The following is an 18,832-nucleotide window of genomic DNA, read 5'->3' on the forward strand; positions in this document are numbered from 1 at the left end:
AAATAAGTCAAAAATAATTTAAAATAAGTTAGTAAGTGTTTGACAAGGTAAAAAAAACTTAAAATAAGTCAAAAACCAAAAGTTTGTCTCTCCTACTTTTTATTTTTTGACTTAAAAATCATTTAAATTTGACTTTTTTATTTTTGACTTAAATTTGACTTTTTATTTTTGACTTAAAAACTATTTCTTAAGTCAATCCAAACGGACTCTAAGCCTCTCGATAACAATTACTTTTAACATTTTTTCAAAACTTTTAATTCGATTGCTTAGCTTCTTCTTTTTATAATATGAATATTAGTAGTAATATTATTACTTTTTGTAGTGTTTCTCCTTAGAATTTCTGTTACTTTTTATAATACAAAATATTGGACTTCGTCATCATTAATTTGGAGTCAAAATTTTTACTAACGTGATTTAAAATATAAAAAAATAAAATACATAAGGAAATTGAAGGACGTTCAATATCTATTATATAAAAAGTAATTTTAAGCATATCTAATAGTGTAATATATTCCATTGAAGTGAATAAAATCTTTTAATGATAAAAGTAAATATTTACATTATACTATTTGTCATATGTGGTGTATTAAAATTTTAAAATATTTGGTCAAAATTTGTTTATTATGACAATCTTAGAAGATCTATTCTTATTTATCATAGAAGAATAATTGTACAAAAAAGTAATTGCTTTTACACTTTCCTCTTTCCCTCTATAAATGTCTAACTTTCTTGGCTTTATTTTTTCTCTCTATAGAAAAAAGGACCAAAAATATGGAGAAGAAAAAGGGAACAATTCTTCTCTTCCCCTTCATGGCACAAGGCCACATTATACCTTTTTTAACCTTAGCATTTAAATTAGAAATAAAAGGTTACAAAATAATTTTGGTGAATACACCTCTCAATATCAAGAAACTCAAATCATCACTCCCTCAAAATTCATCTATTTCCCTTCTTGAAATTCCATTCAATAGTTCAGAACATGGCCTGCCTCCAAACACTGATTCACTTACTTTTAAACTTTCCTTGCATTTTATAACAATCTCCTCTTTTATTGAACCTTTATTTAGAAATCTTGTATCTAGTCTTATTGAAAAGCCACTTTGTGTTATATCAGACATGTTTTTTGGATGGTCAGCAAATATAGCTCATGAATTTGGAATTTTTCATGTCATTTTTAGTGGGGCTGGTGGTTTTGGCTTGGCATGTTATTACTCTATGTGGCTAAATTTGCCTCATAAAAAAACAGAAAACTTTGTTTTTACTATGCCTGATTTTCAAGAAGGTGGTAATCTTGAAGTTAGTCAATTGAATCCAAGTCTATTGGAAGCTGATTCTAATGATCCTTACACAAATTTCAACTGGAAAAATCTTCCTAACTGGATTAACTCTGATGGGATTCTTTTCAATACAGTTGAAGGTATAGACAAGCTTGGTTTAACATATTTTCGTCGAAAATTAGGAATACCTGCTTGGGCAATAGGACCAATACCTTGGCCAGTAAGTAATAAACAAAGAGTTGGCAATGAAACAGGGGAAGAAACAGAGAAGTTCATCAAATTTCTTGATGAAAAAGAAGAAGAATCAGTACTTTACATTTCTTTTGGCTCTCAGAACAGAATATCAACATCACAAATGCTGGAATTGGCAAAAGCCTTGGATAATGCAAGTAGAGTAAACTTCATATGGGCTGTTAGGCCTCCTTTGGGTTTTGACATAAACATGGAATTCAGAGCAGAGGAGTGGCTTCCTGAGGGGTTTGTTTAACGCGTTTTCGAGGATCAAAATAGGGGACTTATAGTGCCAAAATGGGCTCCTCAGGTTTGTAACCATTTTATTTGAAAGTTTAAATTGTTAGGAACTTCATCCACACTTTTAATTATTTAATATCTTAAAATGTCATCTCACATGTAGGTCTGATTCTTTTTGTGGGACCAAGCTTGTGCTTTTCAAATTGCTTTGAGATTTGAATCCGAGACCTCTTGTTTGTCTAAATATCAGATAAGCGTGTAACCATATTATCTTAAAGCTTACGATAATTATTTTTTTTGGTTACAACAGGTTGAAATCTTGGCACACAAATCAGTTGGAGCTTTCTTGACACATTGTGGATGGAATTCAATGTTGGAATCACTTGAAAATGGAGTGCCACTTCTAGATTGGCCTATTGCAGCAGAGCAATTTTACAATGCAAAATTCTTGGAACAAGATGTTGGTGTTTGTGTTGAGGTGGCTAGAGGGAATAATTCTCAAGTCAAGCATGATGATATATTGAAAAAGATTGAGGTTGTTATGGGGAAAAATGAGAAAGGGAATGAAATAAGAAGGAAAACTTGTGAAGTTAAAGAAATGATAAGTGATGCTATTATAGATGATGAGGATTTCAAAGGGTCATCTATTAAAGCAATGGATGAGTTTCTTAATGCAGCTTTATCCATGAACAAGTTATCAAATGATGAAAGGATTAATGGTCATAGTTGAGAAGACCATTCTTCTACATGGTGTTAATCATAAGAATTAAACAACAAAGAGAGAATATATGATTAAAGCACTTTCTTTAATGTAGAAAATAACATAAGTATGTGCTTTTGTGTATATTTTAATATAAATATGTGTTTGTGTATATTAGTGTGAGTTTTTTTCCTCCTTCACCCTAATTGTTTGTTCCATCGGCTTTAGTTTGATTTATGGAAGCGAAAGGGGATATGATATTAGAAAAACTAATCACAAATAACTCTATGTAATAAAGATTGATATGTAATCTGATAAAAAATGAAAAATAATACCTAATTACACAAATATTCCTATCATATTTACTAATTCATCATTTAGTTTGAAATAATTTCACATTATCTTACTAATTAATAATTTCATGTAAGATTTCAAGTCAGATATATCTAGATTGTAATGACCCTGTTGGTCATTTTTGGAAATTTTCTAGAAATTTAGTGTTTTACCCCTCCCGATTTTGACCCCGAGTCATTTCTAATTGAGTTTTGAAGTTGGTTTCAAGATTTGAGTAAAAACTTGTGAAATTTGTTTGTTTTGAGTTTGATAAGGTTGCTTAAAAGTGGTTTTTGGTATATTTTGGAGTTTCGAATATCGAAATGAAATTCTATCGATTTCATCAGTCCTGAAATGTGGAAATTGGTCGATGAGCTTCAAATTTGGAGTCTTTTTAAGGATTTGAGGTCCTAAGTTAGAAATTTGTGAAAATTTAGCCTTTGGATTGACTTTGGTCAATATTCGGGGTTTAGATGCTCGGATCGGATTTCCAAGAGTTTCATTGGATTTGGGGGATGATTTTAGGCCTAGGTGAGGTCTTAGTTGAATTTTTAGAGTTCCCGAGCTTGATTTGACCTTTTTAGGCATTATGATTAGTTTCTTGGGTTTTTCACGGGACTTGGGTCAAGGAGACCTCATATTTGTATTTCGATGGTTCCATTGAGTCCGGAACGTCGAATATAGTCAAATCACATATATGGTTTATGTGTACGACGTTCAGAACGAATCCCAATGGTTCTTTCGACGATTTTGTGTTTGGTTGATTTTTCTGTTCTGTAGTGCTAAAGCCAACCCTCCGCGCTTTAATGAGTTGGGGGCCGCATTTGCGGATAGGGGTCCACGTTCGCGGAGGACCCCTGGACAAAATATCTTCCAAAAATCAGGGTTTCAACATCATTTCATCATTTTTGAGTTTTGGGAGCTTTGGTGTGGCGATTTGAACAGAACTTTTGAGAAGAAATATTTGGGTGACGATCCCTAATCTTAAATCTTCATTTACCCATTATTTTTTATCAATTTAAGTGTTCAAATCAAGGTTTTGAAATGATTAATTGGGTTCTTTCTTGAAGAACAGAAGAATTTAGTAAAATAATGATTATGGACTAATTTTAAATCCTTTTTCGAAATGGTTTTCACCAATGAGTTTCAAATGCCTTGGGTAATGTTTTCAAGTAAAGATTTTTGGATTCAAACCTCATTTTTGAAATTAGGTTCTTGAGATGATTTGACCCGTTTTGCAAATGTTTGAAGTAAGTGTTGTTATTTTCGAAATCTTATTGTGATTATTTGATTGAATTAGATTGTCTGACTTTGGACATTGTTTGGAAACGGAAGACTCAAGTCTTGGATTGATCTTTGATTGAAATTGAGGCAAGTGATCTTCTAAACCTTGTAAAATTAGTAGAATCGTGTATTTCTCTTCATTTGTATGTGTTTGGGAGTACTGAGAACGAGGTGATGAGTTCAATTATTTCACTTGATTGATATTAATGAATAAAAAGGGGATTAATGACAAGGCAGCATGTTTATCATAATACTTTGTGAATTTGGCTTGTTGTGAACCCTAATGTGATGATTGATAAAATGCTTTGATAACTTTATTGTAGATGATTTGCTTTAGTTATTGTCTCTTCCTTATGGTGTAAAATTGCTTACTTGCATTGATTTCTGAGCACCATGATGAGACATGTAATGATTATTGATGCCGAGGTCATTTTCGACAGGTGTTATTGATGCTAAGGTCATTTCCGACAAGTGCTATTGATGTCGAGGTCATTTTCAATGAGTGATATTGATGCCTAGGTCATTACCGCCGAGTGATACTGATGTCGAGATCATTATTAGCGAGTTCATGAACTATGGGCAGTTTTCATGAGTTTCAATTGATATTGTGAGTGATAAATCTGTGAATTTGTGCTCAGTGTGCTTGATTATTGTGCTTTGATGTACTTGATACCAACGATTGATCTATTTGACACTTCTGATTGCCGTACTTGATAATTGATAATTGTTGAATTATGACTATTGGACTAGGGTTAGGGTGTGCATGACCGGATTGGTTTGGGTTTTTCCAAATATCTAACCAAACCATCTGTGTCAAATTTTTAAATTTATAAACCAAATCAAACTAATAAAACGCAGATTTTTTGGGTTTTTCAACCTCAATTTTTTTTAGATTGGTTCGGATTTTTCAAATATCAAACCAAACCATTTGTGTCAAATTTTTAAATCAAACCAAACTAATAAACCTCAGATTTTTCCGTAAAGTATTCATACATACATGTGTTTCTTAAGAAAATAACACAAAATAATGAGATGAGTGATGACATTAAAATATTTAATAAAAAATAATAATGAAATCGTATAAAATAAATATTGCAATTTGACAAGTCATAATGAAAATGATCATAATTTAAAAGTACTAAATCATGCGAAAATAAGTCTAATAAGTATTAGTTCCATGATTAAACATTAAAGAAAAATTAAAATTAGGTTATATATTTTAAAAATCTAAACCAATGTAAAACTGTAACACCTCGGTATTTGAAAGAGTTAAAAATAGAAAGAACTAAATTGGAAATAAGCTAAATCTGAAAATTTTCAAGTTATGAGTTTGGGTCAACCTCAAACGACCATAACATTCAGTACATGATGAGTTAGGTGTCCAATAAGATATCAAATGAAAGGTCTTGGAGTCCTCTTTCCAACGCCATCGAGTTTGCTAATTTTCGAGCTCGTATGAGGGATATATGGCTATTTTAAGTCAGACTGTTCAATTAAGGAAAGTTACCCGAAAATATGAGGAGTATTTTGGTCTATTCCTTACCCTTTCAAATTTAAGCATTTTTCGTAAATAATTAGGGGTCTAAATTGATTTGGTTCAGTTTTCCCAAATCAAAATATGCTTAGGGTTTTAGAAAAGAGTTCAAGAAAAGAAAAGAGAAGCAAAGAGGAGAAGATTCAAGCATTTGTCGAGTTCTTGAGGTTTTCTTGCGGATTTTTGCGATAGTTTGATCCCTAAGAGGTGTGTGAGTTCTCATAGTGTTGGGTTCGTTCACCCATATGTCAATCATGTTATTTTCAGCGCAAATTCATTCTTAATGTTGAAGGATTTGAGTTCTTGTTGAGTTTTCTTGGAATACCTTTCATAATCTTGATTGTTGGGATTTCGATGAGTTCTTGGGATAAGTGTTAGTGTTTTGAGGGTTGTTTCGAGTAGATTATCGTGTACATACGTTGAGTATTCGATGCTAAGTGATTGGGGAAGAACCCATTGGATTTTAGTCGAATTAAGGTCAGAAAACGAGTAGAAAATTTGTCAGAATTGTCTAGGGGAATGGTGGCGCGACGCTCCACAGATACGCCAGCAGTGCGCTAGAAATAGGTGGGTCTCTGAAGTTTAGGGGCAGGCGCCCCGCGCCAACAGTGCGCCAGGGTGGCCTGCCCCCACCATTTTTTCGTCGTTTACCCCATCTAAGTCCTTCTAAAGTATTCCTTTACTTCCTATCGATTCTAACTACTCTAAACTACATCTAAAGATCTAGAAATCATTCAAACATGAATCATAACCTTGAATTCATAATTCAAATTCAAGGTAGAGCTAAGAGTCAAGTCTTGAGAGTTCATCTGAGTCATTTTAATAAGTCTTTTACAGTTGTTTTAAACTTGTTTTAAGACTTGAGCATTTGAGTTTGAGGAAGAGTAGAGCCGAGTTCATTTTCTTTAAAATGATATATGAGAACTAAGTATTCCCAAGAGTGAATGTCTTTACATTTAAGCATAGAGAAAACACCGATTTCCAAAAGAGTTTTCATGAGCAGTGTTTAGTACCATCTCTTTTAAGAGAAAGATTTTTTAGTAATAGTCTCAAACCACAGAAAGATTTTTGTTTTCAAAAATACGAGCTAGTTACATTTTGGGAGTAGTATTGAGCACCGATATGGGGACGAGTTCAGATAACTCAAAGTCTCCATAAACCATGTAGCCAACGTGGGTAGAAAGGTCATACTTTTTAGATGATTCCTTAGTGCTTTTAGCATAGACTAGTGGATCCACTTAGTAGTAGGTCCTATACCCCAGAAAAGTAGTTCTAGCAGCTTGGGCTAGACGTTATATCATCACATAGCTCATAGTGATGGTTGTCAATTAGAGAATCTCCCACAGAGTTACTTGTATTTTTATATACACACTGAGCTATATTGTATTATCTAATACATTGAGTTATTGTCTACTGATTTAAAAAGCTTTTCTTTATAATGCATCTTTATTACTACTTTATATTGGAATGAGTTGAGTTGAGACGAGGTAAGTTATTTCTTTATCTCCAGTTCAAGGTTATGTCATGTTTTAGAACTCCCCTCGCATGCTCGTACATTCCATGTACTGATGCCATTTGTCCTACATTTTTTCTGATGCAAATACAGGTAACCAGGATCAACATCTAGCGCTTCGTTGATCCAATTGAGCTCCAGAGTTGTTTGGTGAGCCTTCTTGCTTCCGGAGGATCCCTTTTGTTATGTTTCAGTTATTTCAATTGTTAGGATGATCGGGGGTCTTGTCCCGACATTCCTCATAGTATTAGAGGCTTCATAGATAGATAGACATAGTTCATGAGACTTTTTCATTTCAGTTATTGATGTCTGAGACTTGAGTTGCCACTTTTGCTAGTGAATGTTTCTTTAAATATTCTGAGTTAGTTAGCTTGAGTTAAAGCTTTACTTTTAAAGTTATCTTATGTTGAGTAAGTCTTCACTGAAAGTTAACCCAGGCTAAGGGTTCGTTTGGGGCCACCAATTGTACTCGAGTGCCAGTCGCGCCCAGGGTGTAGGCTCGGGGTGTGACAAAAACGAAAGAACAAATATTCAACATTAGTGTCATTCTTAGTGTTGAATCAATTTTTTTGTTCACATTAGTATTAATTTGATTTTGAATTGAGTTATATTAGAGTTACTAATATCTATAGACTATAACCTTTACTGGACCATTGAAAATTTCAAGTCTCAAAAAACTTGAAAAAAATATGTGAAAAGATAAAAATTATGAAAACGTATAAGTAATATTTAGAAATTACATTAGAGTAAATACTTTTATGTATAAAATAAATTTTTAGAATTATGTATATAATGTTGGGTTGGCTTTGTCTCGGGTTGATTTTATTTGTTAAAATCAAACCAACCCAAGTATAGTCGAGTTTTTTTTCTTGCAATACCAAATCAAGTCAAATGAAACCATTAGTCGGGTTTATTTTTTGATTTGACTCGATTTGTGGTTAGGTTCAGTTTTTTGTTCGGCTTTGTACACCTGTAACTAGGGTTATGAGGACTTGTGAACTATATATTATGAACTGTTAGGTTGAGCTGATTTCTATGAAGGTTGTACTTTGAGGAGATTTGGTTGGGATGAAAGGAGTACTCGTTTTCAAGCTAGTTTTGCTTTGTTTATCAGGATGCTTGCTGAGTACCACGTTGTTTGTACTCACTCCTTGCTTCTACACTTGACACTTGTGCAGGTTCTGAGCTCGATTCCAAGCCTGACTTCTTGTGATTTCCCTTCTTTTTCTTCTATACCGAAGGCTTGTTGAAGGACTTTGAGAGGTAGTTGTTTGTCATCCCGGCGGGTCCTCTGTTTTCCTTTATGTTATGCTTTGTTCTATTTGAGAAACAAAGACATTGAAACTTGTACTTATCTTTCAATTACGTAGGTTATGTATTAGTGGCTAGTATACGTGACAATCATGTTTTGGGGGTTATATTAGAATGACTAAGTTTTCCGCCTTTTTGTTATTATTGCTCTACTTTCCGCATTTCTTTCATTTCGTTGGGTTGAGGCTGACTTGTTTTGGTGGGAATAGACAAGTGTCATTACGGTTATTTTTGGGTCATGACATAGATACATGTATTTTTAACTCTGAAATACATATACATAGGGATAGAGGCGAGCGAGAAAGGAGAGAGGCAAACACGAGAGTTTGTATATACATGTAAGTCACATTATATACACGTAGCTAGTCTAGATACATTCTGAAATACAAATACATAAGGAGAATTGTGAGCGAGAAAGGTAGAGAGACAAGTGAGATAGGAGAGAGATAAGCGGGAGAGTCAGACACATGTGAATTCACTTGGATACACAAAATTTGGAATAAACATCACCTAATACCTCTTCTATCTGAGTACATATTGTTGATACCTAATTTTGGACCTCCACAATATAGATTAATCACCGAGCTTCTTCAATTTTTAACGATTTAAAATAATTAGTTTTATAAAATTAAAAAAGAATATAGTTTGCAAGTTATTTTAAATAGTCTTGTCACCTTTATATATATATGTTTTAGATGATTATGTATATAGTTAGTATATTTTATGAATATTTGCAAATCGTCTCAAAAGATTTTGTTTTTAATTATATGTTTTGTTATTTAGTTTAGCTTAATTGTAGTTTATATTTTCGAGTCAATTAGCTTACAAGTAAATTAATTATTATTTTTTGTTAGGATTAAGAAGCTCAATAATTAATCAATACTAATTTATCTTATTTAGTTTTAGCCGAATTCACCAATTAAATTCAATTTGACTAATTTCTTAATTCTAATTTGGCTAAAATTTCAATCCGTTTAGATATTTTTCTATTGCGAATTTAACCTATATTTTACCTCAGCTTAAACCCAATATTTAAGACTAAATTTGGCCCATTTCCCTCACATTCCCTTCAGCCCATTACTTCACTATCTAAATACCCAGCCCATTACAGAGTCCAATCCCAATCCATTACATACAACAACAAATACATACAACAACAATACAATACCCATACCCGACCCCTGTTACTTTTCTTTTTCACGAGAATTAGACGTGAAACCCAGAACCTCGCGAACTAGCAACAACAGCGCGACCCGAGTCTAGCAAATCAATCTAGTCCCGCGTCCCTTTTCTCTCCCTTATCCATTCATACGAGATTTCTAGGAAAAGTAGCCTTTGTTCTTGTCTATTGTACGCGAACAATCCAGGTGGAACGATCTCCGCGATTCACTCATCCTTGGCTCAATATCAACGTCCTCCGTTCTCTATCCATTTAAATTTGTACAATTTTCGTACAAAATTCCAGGAGCAACCTTATCTCCTAAGGAAAATTTGAATTTCGAATTCGAAAAATCTATCCATCCCTCTCGGTTTCCCCCCTATTTCGACCTATTTCCCTCTCTATATAACCTACTTTCTTTTTCATGAATAGGGGTTGGAAAAATAGGTCGGCTTTAGAGAGAAAAACACAAGAAAAGATACAAGTTACAGAGCATAAGTAAGCAAAAGAATTTAGGGTGATAGTTGTTCGTATTGCCGAAATTCTTAGGTTATTCGCTTACAATTCAAGCTTGCCATTAGAGTCTTTCGCTGGTGGTGTAGGGAAAAGCTTCGTTCCCAGCTCGTCCCGTCCTTGTTCGCTGCCCGAAAAAAGTAGCACTTCTTCCGATGGCTTTTCTCTTCATCTCTTTCTCTATTTTGTTTTGTTAATATTGAGAAATCACTGTTCTGTTGGTTGTTGGCTGTTAAGATTGATGTATGAGGCTTATATTCTCGGTTGTCTCCATGAGATTAGTGGTAATGTCGAGTTAAACTTTGGAAATTCGTTGGTGTTTCTCTGCTTCTTTATCTGGAGTGTTGTTTCGTTGTTCTTTCTTTTTGAGCTTGTCTCTTGAACGTTGTTTAATCCGCTTTATTGCTCAATATTTGATGTCATATCCTTCATTCTTTCACCTCAAGTTGAATGAATGAACCGAGATGTTAACATCAAGCTACGTGTTATATTTGCCCCTTGTTTGAGTTCTTGGATTGTATTGTTGCTGCTCGTTTTGATTCCTTATATGATTTGTTCTGGTCGAATCCATTTCCAAAAGCAAAGTTTGTCTTCCCCATTTCCAGATTGCAATATATTTTTCTTTTTTTTCTTGACTTTATTCTCAAATAGGATGCCTATTGTTCACTTTTTTTTTGCTTTTTTAGGTGTGGTAGTTTTGAAGATTCGTGTGCTAATTTGTTGTTGTCAACTAGTATTGGGATGGTTTTTTCAAGCTAATGTAGTATTAATTTGGTATTGATCGCTTCGCTAAATTTAACTTATGTTTTACCAAGTTTTCACATGTATGTCATTTCGGTCTTAATTTTGAAGCATGCTAATAAACTATTTTTAAAGCATGTATCCAAGTCACTTTCGTTAAAATGGTCTTGGTTGTTTCATTCTTTCCCTTCTATGTTCGTCTTCTCATTGCCTGGAGCAATCTTCGGCTTATCTCTTCCCCGTTTGGCTTAATCATTGATGTTTAAATGGTTTACTGCTTGTGAGTTGATTCAGCCTGAGTTTCAAATCTCTTGTTTTATTTAAATGGATTTTAGTCTTGTTAGAAGTGGGTTTAAGGTTATTTTTCTATTCTTCTTGGTCATATTCCTTGCCTTGTTTCTTTAAGTTAAGTAGGTGGTTTTATTTTTGTTAGCTTTCCAGGCAGAGTTCTCCAGTATGTGCCCTTTGTTGCAAGCATGTTTTAATTACATCCAAGTGTGGGTTTATTCTTAAAATTGTCTTTGTTTAAGTGCTCTCTGTACTAAATTTGATAGTATTGAAGTGTGCTATTTTCTTTTTAATGGGGTAGTATGTGAGATTTACCTATCATGCTTTACTTTTTAGCTTGTTACATTGTCCTTCTTAGTTTATGTATATGTTAGTAATGTCAGTAGATTTCCCTATTGGCTCACCTTTAGTTAATTTTCATCAAAAGATATTGTTCACTATAGCATTTGGTAATTAAGTGAAGTTCGCCTTTCGATCACTGTTGCATTTCACTAGCTACCATGTTAATCTATTAAGTTCAAATAGTCATCATGTCCTTTAGCCATGTTCTTTTAAGCTTTTTGTTTTGGCCTTATATGATTTCTTTTAATTATATGATAGTATAAACATAACTTTTTTTTTTTTTGCTTTGCATAATTTAGCATATTCTTCTCTGTCCATTTTGGTTGGGTCGTATGCTAATTTTTTCTCCTTTTTTATGCATGTGAAATCCGCCCGAGTTCGCTACGAATTCTCATATTTTTCCTTACATTTCGGGAGAGCCGTAAGGGCTCAAATTCCTTTTTCATTCGAGTCAGCCAGCTATAAAAATCGACGAACATGTCCCGGAGTTGAATGAACATGCTACAGATTAGGAAATTGAAAAGATTGGGCCAAATGGCCACTCTTAATTCCAAAGTTGTATTTTGTTATTTTGGGCCTAAGCCCTTGTCATTTTAATTGTTATTATGTGTTAGTTTAGAACAAGTGGAAAAATTGGGCCTAAGACTCAATGAGAAAATATTCTTATTATGTTAGGCTAGGACAGGTACAAATGACTTAAATGAGCCTTCAAAACTGAAATTAGGCCCAAGTGCTGGCCCAGGCGGACAGATCCAGACTTGGGCCCAAATTCTTTTTCCTATCTATTTAACCGCTATTATGAGTTTTATTTGTCAAAATTGATTTCAAGGTTTTAAAAAATTCAATTCCCTAAAAGAGTCCATTTTGAGTAAACACTTATTTTTTTTCTAAAATTAAATAAGGTTATCACTTCAAGAATATTTATAAGTTATTTGTCTAAGTAATTTCCCCCTTGCCCTTAAAAATAATTTATAGTTTTAAACTATTTGTTCGCAACTTAGACAAATATTTATATTACTTAAAATTTTAGCCAAATAGTTAATTATCGGATAACCGCATGTTAGCGGATGTTCTAGGTGATTTAAAACCCTTCCTAGAACATTAATGTGAACCCTGAAGCCTTTAATATTTTCAAGGGAAAAGGCTAAAAATACCCTTAACCTATTAGAAATGGTTCAAAAATGCCCTCCTTCCATCTAATGGTTTAGAAATGCCCTTAATGTTTTCTTTAGGTTCAAAAATGCCCTTTAATTAACAGAAATATGACATGGAATTTTACCAACACATGGCCAATTTTCATTGGTCCACAATTCTTTTATCAAATAAAAAGACCCACCCAACCCAAACCTAAACCCGTTTTCTGGCAAAAAAAATATTAAAACCAAAGATTGCAGCTTAGCTTTTTGCTGAAACTCTACATTAGTTTTTACAAAAATTGCAACTAGTGCTTGAGAAAATGCTAAAGCTATTGTTCCCTACCAATTCCTGGAGGGATAGCACTCAAGACATTGTTTAATTGATTTTCATTACCGAAGATAGCAACCAATAGACCATTATGATTTATGCCCATCAAAAATCTATTCAAGAGAAACCAATATTCATACAAAAAAAACTGATAATGTAGCTATACCACAGGCAATTAACAGGTCCATTAATGTAGCTCGACATTATCATCCCTCAACTCCCGACCAATTAGTGTTCCTAGAGGCACCCGAGTTGTCTTTTGCTTCATCACAATCCTCGCCTTACTCATTCTTTCATTCCATATTCCGATATTATACAAATCTTAATTCTCCAATTTCGGAAATATAAAAAAAAACACAATCACTCAAGGAATAAAAGATACAAAAGCAGGATTAGATTAATCAGAAACGGGTTTGGGTTTGGGTGGGGGTATTTTTATTTGATAAAAATTAAAAAAATTATGTGGACCAATGAAAATTGACCACTTGTTTAGTAAACTTCCATGTCATATTTCTGTTAACTAAAGGGCATTTTTGAACCTAAAGAAAACGTTAAGGGCATTTCTAAACCATTAGGTGGAAGGAGGGCATTTTTGAACCATTTCTAATAGGTTAAGGGTATTTTTGAGCCTTTTCCCTATTTTCAATTGATTTCTGTTTTAATCTTTTGAAAAAATTAGTTTTCTTAATTTTTTACTTTAAAAATTAAGTGGCGACTCTCTAAACCAGTCTAATAATTATTTTTAAATAAAACACATATATCTGGAAATTAAAATCTGACACGAATGATAATTTTGAAAACTCACGACAAAATACTTAACTAAACCCTAAACTTATAAGATATTATAATTTAACCACCTGAGACATAATATCTGGAAATCATTAAAAACAAATGTGACTCATACAAACAATCAAAAGTCAGAATGGTATTCTAATATATTCCTTCAATTAAAATCATTTGCTAAATTTAAATACTTAATAACTTTGTAAGATATATTATCGAATCGGGAAACTTCTACTTGCATTATATTATATGGTCAATTATCTGAAATGATAACATTCTAGAAGATCATACATAAAAAATAATTACTTTTAAGCTCTCTCTTTCATTGTCGAAGTAGTCATAGTAGTTCAAAAAAATGTCTCCACAAAATTATACTCATTTATTTTACTATGGATATTAGGCAAAGTATTTATTAGATTTAATGGAATGCATTAATTGTAAGCAATAACTATGGTAAGCTGTGTATCCAAAATTATACATTGTTATGTTTTTAAAGTTATTGACAAAGTCTAACAATTAAATTAAAGGCTTAAGTCATCTGCAACCCCTTAAAGTTGTCCGCATATTTCACTTAAACACCTCAACTATAACTATTACCTATTGAACACCTGAATTGTTCAAAAAAATATATCTATTAAACACAAAATGTTGATGTGGCAAAAGAAGTATTTTACACTTTCGCTGAGCGCGTGAAAAAACTTAAATAATATTTTATTTTTATTTTTTCCAAAAAAACTTAATACTTTTTCTTCTTTGAGTGCCACTTGGCATTTAAATAATTTAACTTTAACAAATATATATTTAAAAGTAATACTAATTCTTTTAAGAAAAAAACAGAGAGCCCCCACCCCACCCCTGTAAGTCGTCTTCTCCTTGAAGACCACTGCACTCCATTTTTTTTCTTTTTTTTTTCTATTATATTTCTTTTCAACATTTATTAAAAAATAAAAATTGAATCAGCTAATTAAATTTGGAGGAAAAAAAGAAGAAAGAACATTGGACTGAAAAAAGTTAGCCGATCGACGTCCACCTCAGTCACCTTCGAACAAATAGTATCATTCAAATTAAAAGGTAAACCCACTAAAATTATCAAACATAATATCAGATTGATTCAATAAAATTAATTTAGGTCCTCTCGATTTCTCTTTGTTATCGATCTCAAGACGATTGACAGTGTCTTTCTTCATCATTCTTGTATCAGTCCCTTTGAATATATCGATCTCACGTATTAGGAATAAAAAATAATTATGTAAGCAATTAACAAAGAATTGAATTTTGTCCTTTGAAAAATAAAATCTTGCTAGGAAGAAGATGAAGAAGAAAGGGGGATGGGTAGGGTTGGGCTACTCATTTATTTTTATTTTTATAAAAAAGAATAGATGGAAAATTTATTTGAAATAATTTTGGAAAATTGTTGGGCCCAACGCCACATGTTTTCTTTTAATTTGTCATTTTGCCACATCACAGCAAGTGTATTACACATTTTTTTTTTTTACTTATTGTCGAAAAATGTCTAATAGGAACAAGTTTTGAATAAATAAAAGTGTTCAATAGGTACTAGCCCTGGTTAAAGTGTCTACGAAAATTATACGGATAATTTTAAGAGGCCGCAGATGACTTAAGCCTAAATTAAAATAGTCTGACGTTATATCACATTGTGCAACTGTCAAGTTCTGTTCTCATCACCGCAATTGTCACAATATATTATAGTAATAAATTATTGTATCTTGGAATTCAATTCAATATATGAAAATAATACACAACATGGAAATGTTCTTTAAAAAGTATTTCCAAGAGCCAAAAGTTATCATCTTTCGTTAACCCTCTCGAATCTCGATAACAGTTACTCCCTCCGTCTCAATTCATATAATTTACTCTACTTTAGTTCATCTAAAAAACTGATATATTTCTATATAAGTAATAATTTAACTTTAAAATGTCAATTTTACCTTTAATAAAATGATTTATAGCCATATAAATATCTTTCACTTATTTCAGACTACAAATTTCAAAAGTCTTATTTCCTTTATTAAACTTCGTATCGGGTTGAATCAAACGAAAAATTTTATGGTGATTGAGGGATAAGTATGAGGTGGCATACAAGAGTTGTGTGAGGCTCCTTTCATAATTTGACAAATGGATTCTTGGGTCCCATTTTCAGAAAAAAATGGGCCAAAGTTCTTTCTCTCTCTTACTTTTTAACTTTTTCCTATTATTCAACTTTTTGACTTCTTGTTTTTTTACCATTATTTCAAATAATTTAAAAGTATGAAATTTAGCCAAACTCATCATACGCCTAACATTTAGTATTATTTTCCTATACTATATTAATTATTTAAATTACTAAAAATAATTATTAAAATTATTTATCAATTAACAAAAAGTAAACTATAATTTTTTTTAATTTTCATTACCCTAACAATTAATTCTTTTTGAAAGTATAAATAAAATTTGTAAAATTGCAAAAATAAAATAAATATAAAGGTAAATTAATAAATTATCATTTTTATTAATAATTTCTTAAAGAATGTATTAAAAAGTAAAATAACTAGTACCAAAAATAAAAGGAGTATAAAATTATTATTTTTTCTTCTCAATAATTTCATATTTTTTTAATTTCGTAAACATTAAATGTATCAAATATTCTCTAACAAGAAAATATAACATAAAGACCATTAGTAATCTTGATGAATACTTACATAAGTTTTGTTACTATTTTCATGTAACCCAAAATCGAAAATCATCCATAAACTCCTACATACATACGTACCCTCTCAATTATATGATAATATATTTATTCTTGAAATTCAAGCTATGTGAAATTTAATTATTTTTAAAATTATTATTTTATTATTATTTTAACATGATAAGAATTGCAACTTATAGTGTTTGTTCAAAAATATAACCTTCTCACTATGTTGCAATTCAACCAAAAGAATATTATTAGTTGCAATTCCTATCATGTTAATATAATAAAGAAATATTTTATAGTTTGAATTTCAAGAGCAAAAAATAATAAATTAATAGAGAGAGTAAAATGAAAAAAAAAATCAATTAATTATATTTTTATTTTGTTGATTTACAAGTAATTTTAAATAACTATTTATATTTGTCCTTGAAATAATACAATTGATTTTGTATGACATTAAGAGCACAAATCTTAATTTAGCTTTTTTAAAATACGTAATTATTTGACTTTAAATCTACATTAATGTTAATATATCTATTTATATTTTATTTTTAACAAATGAATATTATGAATTATCAACATAATAAAAAAATGAATTACTAATTTTAGGACATTACAATTGTTTATTGATGAATTGGAGAAATAATGCGAAAAAGAGATAATGAAATATTAATTTAGGATATTATTATTTTTATTGTGTAATGAAATATATTTAAATTTTAAAAAATTTACAAACTACTCCGTACTTTACATGGAGGGGTAAATAAAAGGTGGAGTGGAGGAGTGGGAAGAGAAATGAAAAAAAAAAAGTTATAGAGAAATGGGACCCAAAAATTTTTATCTATTAAAATAATCCCTCATACAACTATTACATGGCGTGCCTCAATCACCATAAAATTTTTCGAATCAAACTAACATATACTCTCTCCGTTCCTTTTTATATGTCATCTTTTAATTTGCACTTGCATTAAGAAATTAAGTAACTTTACCCTTCTATCCTTATTTAATGTTTTCTTAAGTCAATTTATAATAAATGATGAATATGTTAGATTTCAAAAATTAAAATGCATTTAGATGACTATTTAAATTTTTGAGTTTATTTTTGGAGCCAATTTTTTTCACCGATTGATCCAAAATTTTTAAAAATTAAATTTTTTCCATCTCAAATTTCCTATATATTTTGTGTAAAAATATTTTAATTTGTTTGTTGACATTTCTTTTTCAAAATCAGATTTTTTAGAATAGTGACTGGAAAAAGAAGTTAATGTATCAAGATTAATTAACTACTCTATCAAGGGTATAATGGGAAGAATATGATAATTTATGTATTAATTTTATAAAATGACAAGTATTATGATTCAACTATTTATAAAATGAAATGACATATAAAAAGAAACGAAGGGAGTATAAAATAGGACAGAGAGAGTAGTATTCGTTTCAACCTTTTTTAAACTTTTAAATCGATTTCTTAGCTTCTTCTTTTTACTTGTGTACATTTTTTCCTTCTATTTTTGATACAATCTATTTTTGTACTTTAATTGGACTACTATTTTACTACAGTTATTACTCATTTAGTTTTTCCAGCATAATTTGTCATTTTTTTGGGATAATTTCAGAGACTTCCCTCCAGGTTTCGCTCTATAACACTCAATTACCTTGTGGTTTACTATATTACGTCTACCTCCCTTATTTTCATTTTCTTGTAACCATTCTTTAAACCTATTTCATTCATAGCTCTGATACCATTTTTCATTCATAGCTTTGATACCATTTTTCGGTGCGGAATCCATTTTATTGGGGGGTGCGAAATTGGTAGTTGAGGAATTTATATTCTTGGTAGTGTGTTAGGTGAGGAATTCATTTTAAAGATTTTATTATAATATTCTATTGCTAAATGTTTTAATCTTGATATCTCTTTAATATTATTTGTGCTATATTCTAAATATAACATATATTGGGTTCTTAGGTACATATATAAATTTCTTTCATTAATTGTTCTAATAGTTTTATATCTTTAATAGATTCTGTCCAATATTGTAAATATTCGTAGTTCATTTTAGTCTGAATTTATTTCTAAATCATACCATTCTACTCTTTCGAGGTCTAAATCATGTAGATCTATTTTATACCATTGTTGGTTTAATATATCTTCTGATTTGTTATCATTAAAAAACATTTCCCATATTATTCTCCTTAATTCAATTATTTCTATACCTTTAAGTATATATAAGATAAAAGTTTCATAGTTCTTTATTATTTCATCATTCATGTATGTAGTCATGTTCTTTGTCATGCATTTTATATTTTCAATTATTCCTTCCTATCATATTCATAATTGATTAAATTCATATTAGATTATTATGAACTAGATTATCTGTTTATCATGTTTTCCTGTCACTACTAGCATCGTACTTTAGCGGATACTTCCTT

General features: G+C 31.1%; 1 protein-coding gene across 1 annotated transcript in view; it reads left to right on the forward strand.

Annotated features, from left to right (window-relative positions):
• The first annotated feature begins 1,105 nt into the window (after positions 1–1,105).
• LOC125837856 (UDP-glycosyltransferase 92A1-like) overlaps positions 1,106–18,832 on the forward strand; it is a 91,840-nt gene continuing 74,113 nt past the window's right edge. The window contains exon 1 of the mRNA XM_049516924.1: positions 1,106–1,282. Within this exon, the coding sequence (XP_049372881.1) occupies positions 1,117–1,282 (166 nt within the window). The 5' untranslated portion in view covers positions 1,106–1,116. The remainder of the gene's footprint in view (positions 1,283–18,832) is intronic.

This window comes from Solanum verrucosum, unplaced genomic scaffold, assembly GCF_900185275.1.
Source record: "Solanum verrucosum unplaced genomic scaffold, falcon-dt-bn FXZP01000262.1, whole genome shotgun sequence".
Taxonomy (NCBI): domain Eukaryota; kingdom Viridiplantae; phylum Streptophyta; class Magnoliopsida; order Solanales; family Solanaceae; genus Solanum; species Solanum verrucosum.